This window comes from Bufo bufo, chromosome 9, assembly GCF_905171765.1.
Source record: "Bufo bufo chromosome 9, aBufBuf1.1, whole genome shotgun sequence".
NCBI classification, from domain to species: domain Eukaryota; kingdom Metazoa; phylum Chordata; class Amphibia; order Anura; family Bufonidae; genus Bufo; species Bufo bufo.
This window is the reverse complement of record NC_053397.1, coordinates 18,410,426-18,427,256: the sequence shown is the minus strand read 5'-3', so window position 1 is coordinate 18,427,256 and position 16,831 is coordinate 18,410,426. Positions and strand designations below refer to the sequence as shown.

The 16,831-nt window shown below is 44.4% G+C and overlaps 1 protein-coding gene across 3 annotated transcripts in view; it reads left to right on the top strand.

Annotated features, from left to right (window-relative positions):
* LOC120979484 overlaps positions 1-4,836 on the top strand; it is a 30,799-nt gene extending 25,963 nt beyond the window's left edge. For all 3 annotated transcript variants that reach the window (XM_040408267.1, XM_040408265.1, XM_040408266.1), the window contains one exon: positions 3,807-4,836. In XM_040408267.1, the coding sequence (XP_040264201.1) occupies positions 3,807-4,381 (575 nt within the window). In that variant the 3' untranslated portion in view covers positions 4,382-4,836. The remainder of the gene's footprint in view (positions 1-3,806) is intronic.
* The last annotated feature ends 11,995 nt before the right edge of the window (positions 4,837-16,831 follow it).

Here is a 16,831-nt window from a genome sequence, read left to right as displayed (position 1 = left end):
TCCTAAATGTATAAAGATCGTCAGTCACATAAGTAAAACGGATTGTAATCTAGAGATAACACATATTCTATATCACTGATGGCGAACCTTTTAGAGACCGAGTGCCAAAACTACAACCCAAAACCCACTTATTTATCGCAAAGTGCCAACACGGCAAGTTTAACCTGAATACCAGTATAGTCTATCTTCCATGTACTTTATCATTTAGCTATAATAGCCTGCCTGCATTCAGTGCGCTGCCTGTGCTGTTCATAGTGCGCCCTGCGCTGATGAATGGCAGGAAAAGTCTAAGGCCCCTTTCACACGGGCGAGTATTCCGCGCGGATGCGATGCGTGAGGTGAACGCATTGCACCCGCACTGAATCCGGACCCATTCATTTTTATGGGGCTGTGCACATGACCGGTGATTTTCATGCATCACTTGTGCGTTGCGTGGAAATCGCAGCATGCTCTATATTGTGCGTTTTTCACGCAACGCAGGATCCATAGAAGTGAATGGGGCTGCGTGAAAATCGCAAGCATCCACAAGCAAGTGCGGATGCGGTGCGATTTTCACGCATGGTTGCTAGGTGACGATCGGGATGGGGACCCGATCTTTATTATTTCCCCTTATAACATGGTTATAAGGGAAAATAATAGCATTCTGAATACAGAATGCTAAGTAAATTAGAGATGGAGGGGTTAAAAAATAAAAAATAAATAAACTCACCTCATCCACTTGTTCGCGCTGCACGGCCCGTCTTCTTTCTTCTTCTTTGATGACCTGGGAGGAAAAGGACCTTTGGTGACGTCACTGCGCTCATCACATGCGCTAAACCTGCATATCCCCTGAGGACGCCGAAGTTCGGCGAAACATGTAGGGAAGCGGGAGTTGTTACATTTTAGTATCAGATTGAGCAAGTGAGAGGCTCTACATTTGAGACATACAGGCAACAAAATACAGGTTGCTGAGAAAAATTTAGGGATCTAGGTAAGCCCTGAGAGCCTTATCAGGAGCTAATTCACCTAGCGGGATATACCGAGAACAGGTATATTAACCTATGTATAATCTCACTGCTCACTCTGAGGACTTTTAATCCAGAATTAGAGTGTTTATGTTTTAAATAAAAATAATAAAGATAGAAGTTTTATATTAAAATACAATTCAGTCAGTAGGTGATTCAAGTCACGCTTCGGTCGCATGACCCTTGAAAATTCCCATCACATGGTCCATCACATGGTCTGTCGCATGGTCCATCACCATGGTGATGGACCATGTGATGAGCGCAGTGATGTCACCAAAGGTCCTTTTCCTCCCAGGTCATCAAAGAAGAAGAAAGAAGACGAGCCGTGCAGCGCGAACAAGTGGATGAGGTGAGTTAAATTTTATTTTATTTTTTTTAACCCCTCAATCCCTAATTTACTGTATTAAGAATGCTGCTATTTTCCCTTATAACCATGTCATAAAGGAAAATAATAAAACCTACATAACACCGATCCCAAACCCAAACTTCTGTGAAGAAGTCCGGGTTCGGGTCTGGGTACCAAACATGCCGATTTTTCTCACGCTCGTGCAAAACGCATTAAAACGCTTTGCACTCCCGCAACGCTTTGCACTTCCCACGACGCACCTGCATCCTATCCAGCCCTCACATGCGACGCCCGTGTGAAAGAGGCCTAAGACATATTGGTACACCATAGTCTTTTTCCAGGGTGCGGGTGCCCATAGAGAGGGCTCTGAGTGCCACCTCTGCCATAGGTTCGTCACCACTGTTCTATATCATCAGTGGTTCATATATTCTGTAGGTTTTTGTTGAGATTTTGCTGCCACCAGTGGTGAAAAGCAGTACTGCATGTGACAGACGTGAACATTTGGAGCTTTCTTCTGTTTTTTTTTTGGTTTTTTTTTTTACTCCCTGTGTCCTCTGTCTTTTCTTCCCTTCCTTAACTTGTAGCTCTTGGGCCACAATGCAAAATCATCAACAGAGCCCCCACCTACCATTTATAATACTGGTGTCTTCTTATGTGCCACAGGGGCCTTGGGGCCCCCTAAAGCACTAGAGTCTGGTGTGACTGCTGTCTTTGCACCCACTATCATTACACCCTTTCCTTTTATCCACTGCCTTCCCTTCTTCTCCTGTGCATTTCTTTACACCCCCCACTAAATACCCCTTACGGTTCCAACTGTACCAAGTTTTCAGGACTTTCACCTAAAGCAGACCCCAAAAGTGAAGGGATCTAAGCAGAGTTGCCTTGAAAAAGAGGCATTTTATGGGGGTGGGATAGGTGGGACTGCAATTAGGTGCTGATGAGAGGGTATGCTAAACGACAGGGTGCTAATTGACAGGGATGCTAATCGTCAGGGTTGCTGATGAATGGGGGGTGCTGTTTAACAAGGGTGCTAATTGGTGGGGCGCTAATCAGCAGGGTTGCTAATCAGAGGGTAAGCTGATCGTCAGGGTGCTGATTGATAGGGATGCTAATCAGTGGGTGTGCTGATCAACAGGGGGCGCTAATTGGCAGGGATGCTGATCGGCGATGGTGCTGATAGGCGGGGATGATGATTGACACCGTTGCTGATAGGCGTGGGTGCTGATGTTAATCGGCATTGATGACCAATCCTAAGGAGAGGCCATAAATAATACATTCCTGAAACTCCCTTTAAGACTGGCTCATCTGACCTGCCGTGCCCTTTAGTTGCTCCCCTTGTGTACCCAGCAGTACACAGTATACACGATCATGTAAGTTCAACATCACACTACAAATATAGAACTTAAAATACATTACGATTACTTTATGTTTACTACTCTGCAATTTTCAGACAGATTCACGCGCCCCCGCCCCCACCCCGACCCCCACCCCTTAGTAGCAGAACCTGCCCTTTAATCTCGTGCTAAGAGGAATTGCACGTAGAATACAATAAAAGCTTTTAAAGCCAGGTTACAGCTGTATTTACCTGCAACGATTTCCGTCATTACTGTATGGGTGTTGACGTAGTGTCCTCACCCTGAACCGGGTGACAGGCTGAAAATAGAACCAGCCTGAAAGTTATAGGGTGTCGAAAATGCATCCAAGGTGTGCCAGGAGTTTATGGAGCTGGTTCAGACTCTGAACCGGCAACCGGTATGACTGTTCGAGCATATACACCAAACATATCCGTAGGGGTCCATTCACCCAATGGCAGCCAAAATATTCAGGGTCATTGAAAATCTGACTATAAAGACCACAAGTCTCAATGTCTAGCCTTATTCTCCATACTATCTAATTAGAGTCCACCTTTCATAATGCAGTTTGCCCCAAATATCTTGCAGTAAGGTGTATTCCCATAGTCACCTTCGGGTGCAATCGGTGAATGCTTCAATGGTTTTCATCCATACAGTATTACTGGGCAACCAAGGCCAACCATGATGCCCAATTTTCATACTATTGAAATTCACAGATTTTATTGGGTCTGTCCAGGCAGCAGATGTTACGGGTATTATCTGACAATTTGAATGCTCCTGTGGAATATTTTTAGGGCGGAGGCTAATTAACCCTACATTCTCGATGCTTTCGTGTTTTCATCTTTTCATTTTGAGAGACAGATGACTGCTGGTGTCGGTCTTATAGATCTATGCTTAAAGTCATCTTCTGGTCACCAAATGTTTCCTAGGGGTACACAACATTCGAAGCCAAGGAGCCTTTTGCCATGTTGACGTGACTTTAATCATCAAAATTTGGTGGCCATTGCGACCTTGGTCAAGCCATGATAAAACCGGCTTAATGTCTTATATCTGACCTCGAAATCTGATCCTAAAATCTAATCATTGATCTTAATTTCTCCTCAGATGAGCAGTTGAGGGATTCAACAGGACTTCAAGATGTCGATAGAAGTCGGAAAGGTTTGACAGAAGGTGTAAAGCAATTGGACAAAAAGGAGCATGAACCAAAGTTGTCTAAGATGAAGATTGTCAAATCCTTCTCCGAGGACGGTCCAGGGTTATCCATCACCGTCACTCCGGACACAGGACAGAAGACCACCGGCTCTCATCCAAGCCATCTGAGGAAGTTTGACACCATCATGAGGTCAGGTGTCAATGTCCAGCAGCTAAGAGCTCGATTCATTCATCAACAAAGCAACTGTTCTTCCGAAGATGCTTCCAAGGGAACAGAACTTTCTTTGGCTTCTAAACAACTTCCCCAGGTCACACATAACCAGATGTCTCCTAGACAAGAAGCTTTACAAAAATTGGGTTTGCTGAAAATTAATCAAAGCGACACAAACACCCCTGAAGAGCTTCATGGTATGGATCAGGGCACAGCTGTAAAGAACTATGAGATAAACCACTCAAGAGTAGGGTCCAACGAACCTCTGTCTTTTGAAAGGAAACCAGGGGCTTTTGAAAAAGTTTGGCCGCCCTAGTCCTTGTTGGTATCTACTTTTTTAATGAAGACTTGCCATAGGTTGTACAGTATATTCACCAGTATGGAGATTACAGATGAATTTTATATCAGTTTTAATGATGTTTTGGAAGAAATACTGGTACAGAAATGTTGGTTACCTGGAGTCACCTTCACTTTTGCATGACCATTACAGTCTAGGTTGTGGCAGCCGCATAATGACAGTTAATTTGCATTTGGGCTAGCAGAGCACTCCCAATGACCCACAAGCACTTATGGGGTCATTTATTAAGACTGGGTTTTAGATGCCAGTCTTAATACCCTTTTATCTGGCGATGAATGGAGAGCACTCCGCACATGCACGATGTGCTCTCCTTCACTTTTTTGGGCCCCGTTCTGGAGATAGGAGCAGATCCCAGGGGTGAGACCAATGCCACCAACAGATAGGAGCAGATCCCAGGGGTGAGACCAATGCCACCAACAGATAGGAGCAGATCCCAGGGGTGAGACCAATGCCACCAACAGATAGGAGCAGATCCCAGGGGTGAGACCAATGCCACCAACATGTGAGATAAGCCAACCCGCTTTAGCCCTTCACCACTTGCAGGCGCTCTAAGTGCTGGATTATTGTTACAGAATAGATTTCTGACAACCTTTCCATAATGATTAATTATTTGCAATACAAATCAGGCCAATGAAGAAACGAATGAAGTGATCTGATGACACATGAATGATAATGATTATAATTGAATCATTAATAAAAACAATGTAAACAATGATTTATTTTCAATCATTTTTGCTTTTTTTTTATGTTTAGTTTTTGATGACCTTTGGTTGGTTGGGATTAAAGAGAGAAAATAAAAAAATGAGTGACGCACCCATAACACAATGTCAATAAAAGTGGCATATCATAAAAAGTAAAGGCTGGGTTAAAGATCAGCCACTGAGTGCTGTTAATCGGGAGGAGATCACCCGTTTAACCCCTTCAGTTGCCAGTGTGAGATCAGGAGCTTCCAAGCCTTGTGTTGATGAATGACTGGCCGTCTTGTAAGTCCAAGTAGAACTCAAGGGTGGACAATGTACTGTAGATTTTAGTAGTCATTTAGTTTAGACCACTACAGGAGCCAATTAGTTTTTTTAGGTTCCCAGACAATGATCACATCCATAAAGATCAATAGAAAACAACCCAAAAAGTTAGGCACATGTAAGAGTCATTTTTTAGTGTGTGATCCTTGCCCCTGGCATGGTACCCCACTTGAGGATGGCGCAGTAATGGAGGCAGACAGAAGTACAGTTCAACAGGACAGAACTCTTTCTGACTAGTGCAAAAGTATCATGGTTATAAACAGTGGCTTGGCGGTTCCAGTCACAACTGGGCACACAGCTTTGGTGGCTATAGTCTCTAATGGACACACGACTTGGTGGTTATAGTCTGTAATGGACACACAACTTGGTGGTTATAGTCGCTAGTTGACACATGACTTGATGGTTATAGTCTCTAATGGACAAACAACTTGTTGGTTATAGGCTTTACTGGACAAACAACTTGTTGGTTATAGGTTTTACTGGACACACAACTTGGGGGTTATAGTCTCTAATAGACACACGACTTGGCGGTTATATTCTTTAATGGACACACGACTTGGTGGTTATATTCCATAATGGACACACGACTTGGGGGTTATAGTCTCTAATGGACACACGACTTGGCAGTTATATTCTCTAATGGACACACGACTTGGGGGTTATAGTCTCTAATGGACACACGACTTGGGGGTTATAGTCTCTAATGGACACACGACTTGGCGGTTATATTCTCTAATGGACACATGACTTGGTGGTTATAGTCTCTAATGGACACATGACTTGATGGTTATTAAACAAGGAAACGTATTGGGTTGCTCTACCGAGAGTATAGATGGATAGGTGCTACTGCTAAATACTCAACCAGTCTAAAATTATAAACAAACAAGTAGTAGCAGGCACACTTACATATGGAGTACGTATTTAATGTCTAAAATCAAACAACAATTACACTTGTGAATACATAAAATTAGGGTATAAGTGCAGGAATAAATGCTAGCAGCATATATGAACCAAGGTTGGTATCCACTGAGGTAATAAAATGTCCATATAACAGCAACAATAATAGTAGGTCTTCCGATTTCAAAAAAGATACTTTGAGCTCTAATTTAAGTTAATGTCCTGGAACAATTGTATGGATACAAAGTTGATGTAAAAATATATCAAAAATATATCCAAGTTCAGGGCAATCAATTGAAGTATGGTCGAAATAATAAAATAGAATGACTACCAGAATCAGCGCTTGTAAAATATAACAGATTCAATTCACCACATATTAAAGCCTCAGCAACAAATGGTTAATGAAGGACCTTCAAGCGAGGGTAAATAGGTTTCAGGCCGGTGTACCTCAGCGCGGCGTCCCGCGTGTTCTTCGATATCTACCCGGCGCTTACCTTTCCAGAAGTCTTCTTTCCCCCTCCGCAGTCTCGTAGGTTCCGTTTGTTGTATGTGTCTGTGTGCAGGCTTTTCGGCGTTCCACGTGGAGACTTGATGGTTATAGTCTCTAATGGACAAACGACTTGGTGGTTATAGGCTTTAATGGACACACGACTTGGTGGTTATAGTCTGTAATGGACACGCGACTTGGTGGTTAGTCTGTAATGGACACACGACTTGGTGATTATAGTCTCTAATGGACACACGACTTGGTGGTTATAGTCTGTAATGGACACACGACTTGGTGGTTATAGTCTGTAATGGACACACGACTTGGTGGTTATAGTCTGTAATGGACACAGGGCTTGGCAGTTATAGTCGTTAATGGACACAAGACTTGGTTGTTACAGTTTCTAAAGGGCACACAGCTTAACAGTTGCAGATATTGGCACATGGTGGTACATGCTCTTCTGAGCAGGCACAGGCACTGCTCCACTTACCCTCCTTCTCCAGTGGCCTGCACCCACTGGTTTTCCTCTGATTATTTGCAGCGGGCTCAGCCACCAAAGCCATCAACCAGTTCTTCCAGCAGGCTGCAGCCTGCCTATTGCCTGCAAAACCACCCTTGCCCGTCAGGGCATGTGCAAGCTCCCCCAGCACTTAATGGGCCAGCACACGCGCACACTAATTCACTGGGTACTTAAAGGGGTTTTCCCATCTCAGACAATGGGGGCATATCGCTAGGATATGCCCCCATTGTCTGATAGGTGCTGGGACCCGCACCTACAATGAGAACGGAGACGGGAAATGAACGGAGGGCGATATGCCCCCATTGTCTGTGATGGGAATAACCCTTTAAAGGGGTTGTCTAACTTTAGCAAATGACAGTTATCGTGTAGACAAAGTTAATACAAGGCACTTACTAATGTATTGTGATTGTCTATATTGCCTCCTTTGCTGGCTTGAGATTATACAATACTCATTTCCAGGGGTTACAATCACCCAGCAATCCAGCAGCGGTGGCCATGCTTGCACACTTTAGGAAAAAGCACAAACCTATGTGTGCTCCCGTGGTCCCGACCAACCCATCTGGCTGTACTAAAACATCCAAAAATACTTATGCATCATGGCACGTACACATATATAACAAGACCGCAACGTGAACCTGCAGAGACTGGCAAAACCTGACATTAATTGACATTTCAAAGGAAATAAAGGTGATAATTATGGCAGAGAAACAACTGGGAAAACAACAGCTTGGGATGGCCCAAAGCCAGGAAATTATACGACAGTCCCTGGCACTGCTTATTAGTAATTTCCTCTTCGAGCACCCCTGGGAACTCTCCAAGACGATTAACCCTCTTCTTTCAAGGTGAAAGAACTAACGCGCTTACAGATGTGCAATCATTTCTAGCCCAGGCGCAATCCTAACCACAGAATGTCAACATCCAGGGATTAAAGCGCGTACACGACCCTCGGCAGGCGGGTTTTGCCGATGGATCACTAGAGGACAAGTGAAGCCTGATTAAACAGTAAAAGCTATTTTTTGGCAGATATTCAGAGGAAGCATCTCACACAGCTCGGTCGCAGCCTTGGCCTCGTCTACGTGAACTGTTCTTACCGGTAGGAGGTCCCATTGGTGCTTCACTAGAGAACAAATCTTGATTTTGGTCGGTTACATTTTATTGTCGAAGTTGTCAGAAGGTGGATATGAATAAGAGCTATTATTCGTAATCGTCTGTTGCTTTCTTGGAAATGTTTGTGTTCCCTTCAATAGTGATCATGAATGGCTGATAGTGGTGTCATCCATAGGATTCATTCAGATGCCATCTGTCATTTGAAGCCTACTAAAGTGGCTCCTGAACATCCACCTGGTTATTGGTAACAAACCTCCCATTTGGTCATTTAGGTCTGAGAACTGGGCGATGTCTTAGTGATCATTACCAACTCTTTAGGGATGGCATGGAGACATGTGTGAAGGAGAAGAGGAAGCTAGGAACTACCAAGGATTTGGAATCTAGCATCATTATGGGTTCGGAAGCTAGAACCATCATTGATTGAGTAGCCACGACCACCATGGGTTTAAGAGCTAGGACCACCATAGGTTCAGGAGCTAGTACCACCATGGTCTCAGATGCAAGGACTGTCATGGCTTCAAGAGTCAGACCCATCATGGGTTTGGGAGCTAGGATCATTATGCATATTAGACCCAGGACCATCATGAGTTCAGGAGCTGAGACCACCATGGGTTTGGGAGCTAAGACCACCATGGGTTTGGGAGCTAAGACAACCATGGGTTTGGGAGCTAGAACCATCATGGGTTTGGGAGCTAGAACCATCATGGGTTCAGGAGCTAGGACCACCATGGTCAGCAGTAACCCTTCCTGACCAGTGGCCACTCACCTGGACAAGAGCACTCCCTTCATGACTGGCTATCCCCAAGGCACCTTAAAGAGGACCTGTAACCTTTCCCCATCATGTTTATTTTAGTAACTACATGCATTCCCCGTGTAATAACAATTCTAGAGCATCTATTCTTCTCACTGAATGTCGTACCATTCCTTTATATTTAAAGTTCAGCTGGGTGTTACCAGTTGGGGGGGCGTCCCTGGAAAGTCTGAAATTATGCAATCAGTGCTGCCAGTGTCTGACTGTGCAGGGTCACACCCCCAACTGGTAACACCCAGCTGGACCTTCATTGCAAACTCCCTACATTGTCATATATTGTATATGAATGGGGCTGAGCGAGCTGTAATACCTGACACAACCTGTAGACATGGGTGGCGCTGTTTGATCTCCAACTACCACTTGGTGGAGAATAGATTTTTGTAGCAGCGATGAGTGTGATTTATCCATCACCACCAGATTATGGTAATTATTTTCTATGCTAGAAGTCAGTGGGAGTCCAGCACGTGTCATGGTTATCTGTCATTCTCCTTTTCAGTCTGAATCTTTACGATCTGGCTGCTACAGCCATGTGTGCCATCCTTAGCTCTATCGATGGGTAGACGGTGGGCACATCACCAGGGCGATCACCACAATAGTCACATGTCTAGCTCCAGGCTCATTAGCATCCTGATTACAGCGTCTCTCCACGAGCAGCGTCACGCTCCCCGGAGATCCGTTTTACATGTTTGCCGTCTCCCAGTTTGCCGTTTAATACCTTCTGTCTTCCTGATTAAGACTTAAATCAATTGCTACGAACTACTAATCCAAGCTGTTATCAAGACGCGCAGAACGGCTCCGTCCGCAGGACGATGAGAGGCCAATTAATTACATACATCTACTGTATAATGACTGCGGGATCACTAAAAGACGCCGCCGGGACTCAAAGGTCGCCAGAAATGTTAACTATTGCCGTATCTTCTGGACAAGGCCTCGACTGTATCTTAGACCCACTTTGTACTTTTAAATATCCCCTGACATCTCGAGAGGCAAAAATGGTTTATTTCCAACCAATTTCTAGACCAAAGCGACCATAGCACTCGGTAGAATGTCCAAAAAACTAATAGAAGTCAATGGGGTTATTCAGATGGCTATTGAATAGCGGGTATCATAAAATAGGGCATGTCCTATTTTTGGAGGTTATAACGGCCCGACGGATCCCAATGTCCGTTTAGATAGGAGTGCACCCGTCTCACAGCCGCTAAAAACCGGTAAAAGTGACCTTCAGGCGTTAAAATAAAAAAAATAAAAAAATTACCTCATCCACTTGAACGCGAGGGGACTGCTTACTTTGCATTGGAGGGAGCAGGACCTGATGCTCCCAGCGTCGTGACATCACAAATCTGGGAGTGGCAGGTCCTGCTCCCTCCAGTGCGGGGTGTTTGCTCGCATTCAAGTGGATTTTTATTATTATTTTCGGCCCCAGGAAAATGGAGGGTAATATTTATACTGGAGGGTAGTATTGGGGGGCATTTTATATACAGGGGGCACTGTGGGGTTGTTTTTTATATACTGGGGCTACTATAGGGGCATTATAGACATTGGGTGCAATACAGGGGAGCTATTACAGATACTGGGGGAAATATGGTGACTATTATTTATACTGGAGGCACTGTAGGGGTGTATAATATATACTAAGGGCACTGCAGAGGTTGGGATGTTACCAAAAAAAACTATTACATTTCTCAGTTTTTCATCGCCATTTTTAAAGGCCATGAAAAACGGATGCAAACCGGCCATTAAAAATGGACAAATGGACAGAAAATGTACGCAGAATGGCCATGAAAATGTTGTGTGAATGTAGCCAAATTCAATGGGTTGTGTTCAACGTGCCAAGTTCCTTAAAGGGAACCTGACACCTGGATTTTGTGTATAGAGCTGAGGACATGGGTTGCTAGATGGCCGCTAGCACATCCGCAATACCCAATCCCCATAGCTCTGTGTGCTTTTATTGTGTAAAAAAAACAATTTGATACATATGCAAATTAAACTGAGATGAGTCCTGTCCCTGACTCATCTCACGTACAGGACTCATCTCAGGTTAATTTGCATATGTATCAAATAGTTTTTTTGACACAATAAAAGCACACAGAGCTATGGGGACTGGGTATTGCGGATGTGCTAGCGGCCATCTAGCAACCCATATCCTCAGCTCTATACACAAAATCCTGGTGACAGGTTCCCTTTAAGGATCCAATACTATAAACTGTCCCCCTATATGCCCGACCCCTCACAGGGAGTTTACTTACCCTGCTCCCCGCACCACTCCTGGTCCGCCACTGCAGCTTCTCCCTGTGCGCGGATGAAAACATCCGGTGTCAGGGAGGAGCAGCCAATGGCAGGCGGGGATGGGGACGAGCCTGCCTAGCGTCAACTTCGATGCTAGGGAAACTCGTCCCTGTCCCCGCCTGTCCTGTGTCAAAAATGGGTGGGGCTTAACCAAGCCCCACCCATACATGGCCGGTTCATCGTTTGTTTGGAAGCATTCCCAGGCAGGGCTTACATGCCGAGAATTTACCAGCAACAATGTGGGTAACTATGAAAATAATATGCATGGGGATACAGTCTGACAATCTAATCAGTGCTGCCAGTGTCAAACTGTGCAGAGACACCCCCTCGACTGGTAACACCCAGCTGGACCTTCATTGCAAACTGCTGGAAATTAATTCACAACTTCTAGAAGGAGTACTAGAGGAACGGCACGACATAGCGTTACAAGAAGATACACTCCAGGATTGTTATTACATGGGGAATGTCTGTAATTAATAAACAGACAAGTGGAGAGACGCAACTGCACGCTGGGCGGGTGGGATGCCAAAGTAACCACCCACTGCCCAGAAATATTTTAATTAATGGGACCTGTAAACGATACTCAATGGGTGTCGGACGGTTGATTTTTGTTACAGTGTATTAGGATAGGCCATCTTGTAGATATAGCTTCTCTCCCCTGTAATGGACTGTTATCTACACGGATATATTGTAATTTTTCAGCCTCTGGATATGCACAGCAAGCAGAGATACTGAAAACTGAAAGACAAAGTATGGGTCCATTCACACATCCGTGTGTGTTTTGCGGATCCACAGATCCGCAAAACATGGACAGCGGCAATGTGCGTTCCGCATTTTGCCGGCACTAATAGAATATGCCTATTCTTGTCTGCAATTGCGGACAAGAATAGGACATGTCCTATTTTTTTCGGGAACGGAATTGCTGCCCCATAGAAATTGATGGGTCCCCAATTTTGCGTGACGAAATTGCGGACGTGTGAATGGACCCTATATTAGAAATTTGCAGAACTTTTCATGACATATAAAGGCCTGGATGACCTGTTTAACCCCTTAGTGACCGCCAATAAGTCTTTTTACAGCAGTCACTAAGAGGGCCTTAGGCTAGGCCGCTACCTTTTTACTGTGGCAGAAGCGCCAGTCCTGGGCGCTTAACCCCTTAGATGCAGTGATTCATAGCAAACGCTACATCTAAGTGGTTTCACAGGGAGAAGGCTCCTTCTGTCAGCCATTGGCACTGTTGTGTATGAGATTCAAGGGTGCTAATGTCCTACATGGCAGATGGAGGTTCAATGAATGTCGTTTACTACTGACAGCATAGTACACTGTACTACATAAGTTGGACGGTGAATTATTACGTGAGTGATCAAAAGGATGGCATGTCAAATGTCAAGTGTAAAATAAACAATTAAACAAAGTTTTTTTTTTTAAATCTCCAAGTTAAAAAATAACACATCTCTTTTTCAAATGAAAACATGCTTTCAGTGGAAAACAAATTGAAAAAGAATAACCCCTTCACATATTTGGTATTGCTGCATATATAATAACTTAAAACTGTACAATTATCCAGTCATTTATCCCCCATGACAAATGGTGTAAAAAAAGCACTGCCAAAATTAGATTTTTTTTTGCTTATCCGCCACAAAAAAAAAGGAATTAAAAGTGATCAAAATGTTGTATGTACCCCAAAATGATACCAATGAAAACTACAAGCCATCCCGCACACAGAGCTGTAGAAAGAAAAATAAAGTTATGAGTCTTGGGATGCAGCGCTGCAAAAACATTTTTTTTCTGTTTAAAAAAGGGGGTTTTATTCTACAAAGGTATTAAAACTTTAAAAAACTATATATGTATTTGGTGCCGCTGTAGTCGTACTGACCCAGAGAATAAAGTCATCATGTTAATTACGCCACAACACAAAGAGAACAAAAGCGAACATTCAAAAATTTACACCGTAAAAAGACAGAATTGACTATATTGCTGTTTTTTACCACTTCCCCCAGAAAGAGTTAATAAGGGGAAGTTCACATCAGCGTTTAGAAATTTGGCAGGCTGTCCCGCCAGAGGAACAGCTTGCCAGAGGTCACGGTATCCGGCATAGGCGGATAATGCGGGGAACCGCTGGATCCCTCTTGACTAGAATGGTATCCGACGGGGATCCGGCCGCTTTCCTGCAGCGCCAGATCCCAGTCAGATCCCATTCTAGTCCGGTATTTTCCAGCTATTCCAGATCCGGTGAACTTCCAGCAGATTGTTCCTCTGGATTTTAAAACACTGATGTGAACGTAGCATAAAAGTTAATCAATGAGTTACGTGTACCCCAACATGGTGGCATTAAAAACAAGCTGACATCGTCGAAAAAAAAAAATATATATATATAAAAAAAAAAAACTTGGTCACTAAGGGGTTAAAGGAGCTCAAACTAACGATGGCAATGGTATCGCATTACATTGGAGTTACACATTGAGATCAAATTGGGGGGGAAAGGTGTTGCCGAAATTGCAGGAAATGCGGCAGTTTTTTGCAAAAATGTGCACGTTTTCCATGACTCATAACTATGGCAGTTAAACATGCATTGAAGGCAACATAAGGGCTTATTCATACGTCAGCGATTCATGTCCTTGTTCTCCATGGACGGCACGCGGATTCATTGATTTTAATGCTCCGCGGACCGTGGGTCAGGGGAATAAAAACAGAAGCATGCACTACTTGGGTGCATGTAGTGGGCCAAACAGACCAAGTCAAGTCTATGGGGCACATTTACTAAGGGACTTGCGACACTTTTAGATGTAAAAAGTGTCGCAAGTCCCCTTTTCTGTCCGGCTGTGCGACACACGGTTTTGCGATGTGCACACCAATTGGGGGACCGTGCCGGGACTGGGACTCCAGCCACGGCAAATTTACTTACATTTGTTAGCTAAATACTACACCAGCCATGGGTTGGTGTCGTTTTTTTACTCCAGGCGCACACGGACTGCCACAGGTGCCCCTAATTTATGACGAGGCACACGTCCTCGTCATAATTTAGATGGATCTTACGGCAGCTCAGTGGGGAAAACTAAGACCGGAGTAAAAAGCCGGTCTATGTCAATATGCCCCTATAGGTCCTTCAAATCGAAGGACAGAACATGGACGGCATCTGTCCACGGATCATTGCTACGAGACACTCTGAAAATCCCGTCGAGGGAAAAAAAAAAAAAACGGACACACGGACCAAAAACTGATGCTGTCGCAGATGAAAAACTGATGAGAAACGGTTGTGTGAATAAGGCCTTAGAGCAGCAGCTAATATTTCAACCACACATATGGTCTGTGAACGTCCCCAGAACTGGAGAAAGTAGCGATCATGGGGGTCAGGGACATTCCTGGACTTGCTAATCGGTCATCCCACTAAAGTCGTCCCCTTTTCAGCCTGACATGACTGATAACAGAGAACAAAAGACTGCACAGCTAAAGAAGAAAGGGACAACGGTTTAGATATTGCATCTGTCTTTTTCTACGATTTTTATGAAAACTCCCTGCCACCATCCATGATGGCCCCTCCTGTCCCTGATCTGATTTATGGTGGTCACATCCCTTTAATAATCCACCACCTCCCTGCCTTGCTCCTTCATCCATTACCGAAATTGAATCAAGCTTTATTGCAAGGCCATGAGGCCTGGTCTAAGCACCGCTTTGTCTTGAGCTACTTATGGTAATCACCATGCACAATCTGAAATGAAGGGGGGCGGTAATAAACTGGGGGGCACTGTGGCACATGGGGGTATGGCGGTGCAATTGTTGACTTTTTGTACACCTATACTGCAGATGTTTTTCTAATCTGCCTCTCTACCAGCCACATCCAAAAAGGAAAAACCCTCTAGGTTCTTTGAAGATCCTGGAGGATGTTTTATTGTTCTTGCTGTTTTTGATATTTTTTGCTTTTTTTTCCCCCCTTCCCAAATGAAATGAAAGAGTGTGATGAAAGGAAAGATCCAACCACCAATCCACAGCACATAATGCAAAGCCTGCTCCAGGCGGTGGAGACACAGCTCACTGCGTGTGGGGGAGGAGGAGGAAAACTGCAGTATGCAGTGGGGGAGGGGAAGAAGTATTAGCCGTGTGCACTGGAAACCCCGTGGCTGTGCCTTTGATACATTCCCTAACTGACAGCACATTTGCATTCAGCAATTGTGCCCTTCGCCCTGCCGGAAAGAAGAAGAGGTATGATTGAGAATTTCACATATCCCAGGGGTGTCAATGGGTTTTTTGCATTTGGAGCATCTGCCATGCCTAAACCAAAAAAAGGACATCCTCTAAGGCTGGGGAAGGAGGGAGCAGAATATTTTTGGCCTACACCTTATTCATTCAAGGTTGCACCAGTCTCAGTGCAACCATTTGTCTGGGTATTGAGAGAAGAATGGCTGACAGGTAGCAGGGAATTAGGTAGATGGAGAAGGCCAAGTAGTCATGGCTTCCTGGAATTCATGTGTAGGTGTTGCCCGGGGTAGTCATCTCAAGTGCATGCAATCCAAAAAATATTACACAGGCCAGTGAGTGCCTGCTGGATTCATTAGCCTTAGAGGGTCCACGAATGGCCAGTGTGAATCTGGCCTACTGGAAGGAGACCTCCAACAAGAGAGTGTCCACCAGTAATCCGGCCTGGCCAAAAATAATCATCTTGGCTGATCCAATTTTAACCAGATGTTATTATTGGGGTTCTTGGACAACCCTTTCACGTTAGAAAGACCCCCAAAAATAAGATGATCACTGCTGCAACACTGGGTTATTCTGGAAGCAAGTGTGCAATATTTCTGCAGCGCCTCCACAGGAGAAGTGAAGCATTACACAATTCTCATTGAAATCAATGAGCTGCCTTTGTAATGTACAGATGCGTTGGGTCCTCCAGAGTGGGGCACGCTCTTTGTAACTTTCTTCAGAGGGCCTCTTAAAAATCTCATTTGCTCATTGGCCAAAAACCGTCAACATTCGTCGACTGCCTATCGGGTTCTTAAAGGAAAAGTCCCATCCCCCTTAATTACTCTTTTCGTGGCGACATCATTGAGCTTTCATAGTGTTGAACCCTTATAGATTCACAAAGGTCAAGATTTTTGCTTAATCCATTTGGCGGGGTGGGGGTGGGTGCCTCAGTGAAGGACCCCATTACTTTCTCTACAGCGTGTCCGACGATATTTGTGTAAGGTGTAATTCCCCTTTAATACTACTAATTTTGTAGAGTGGGGTTTGATATTCTGAAGTAGGTAGACCGTTGTGGCGAAGTAGGTAGATCAGCAGAAGTTTT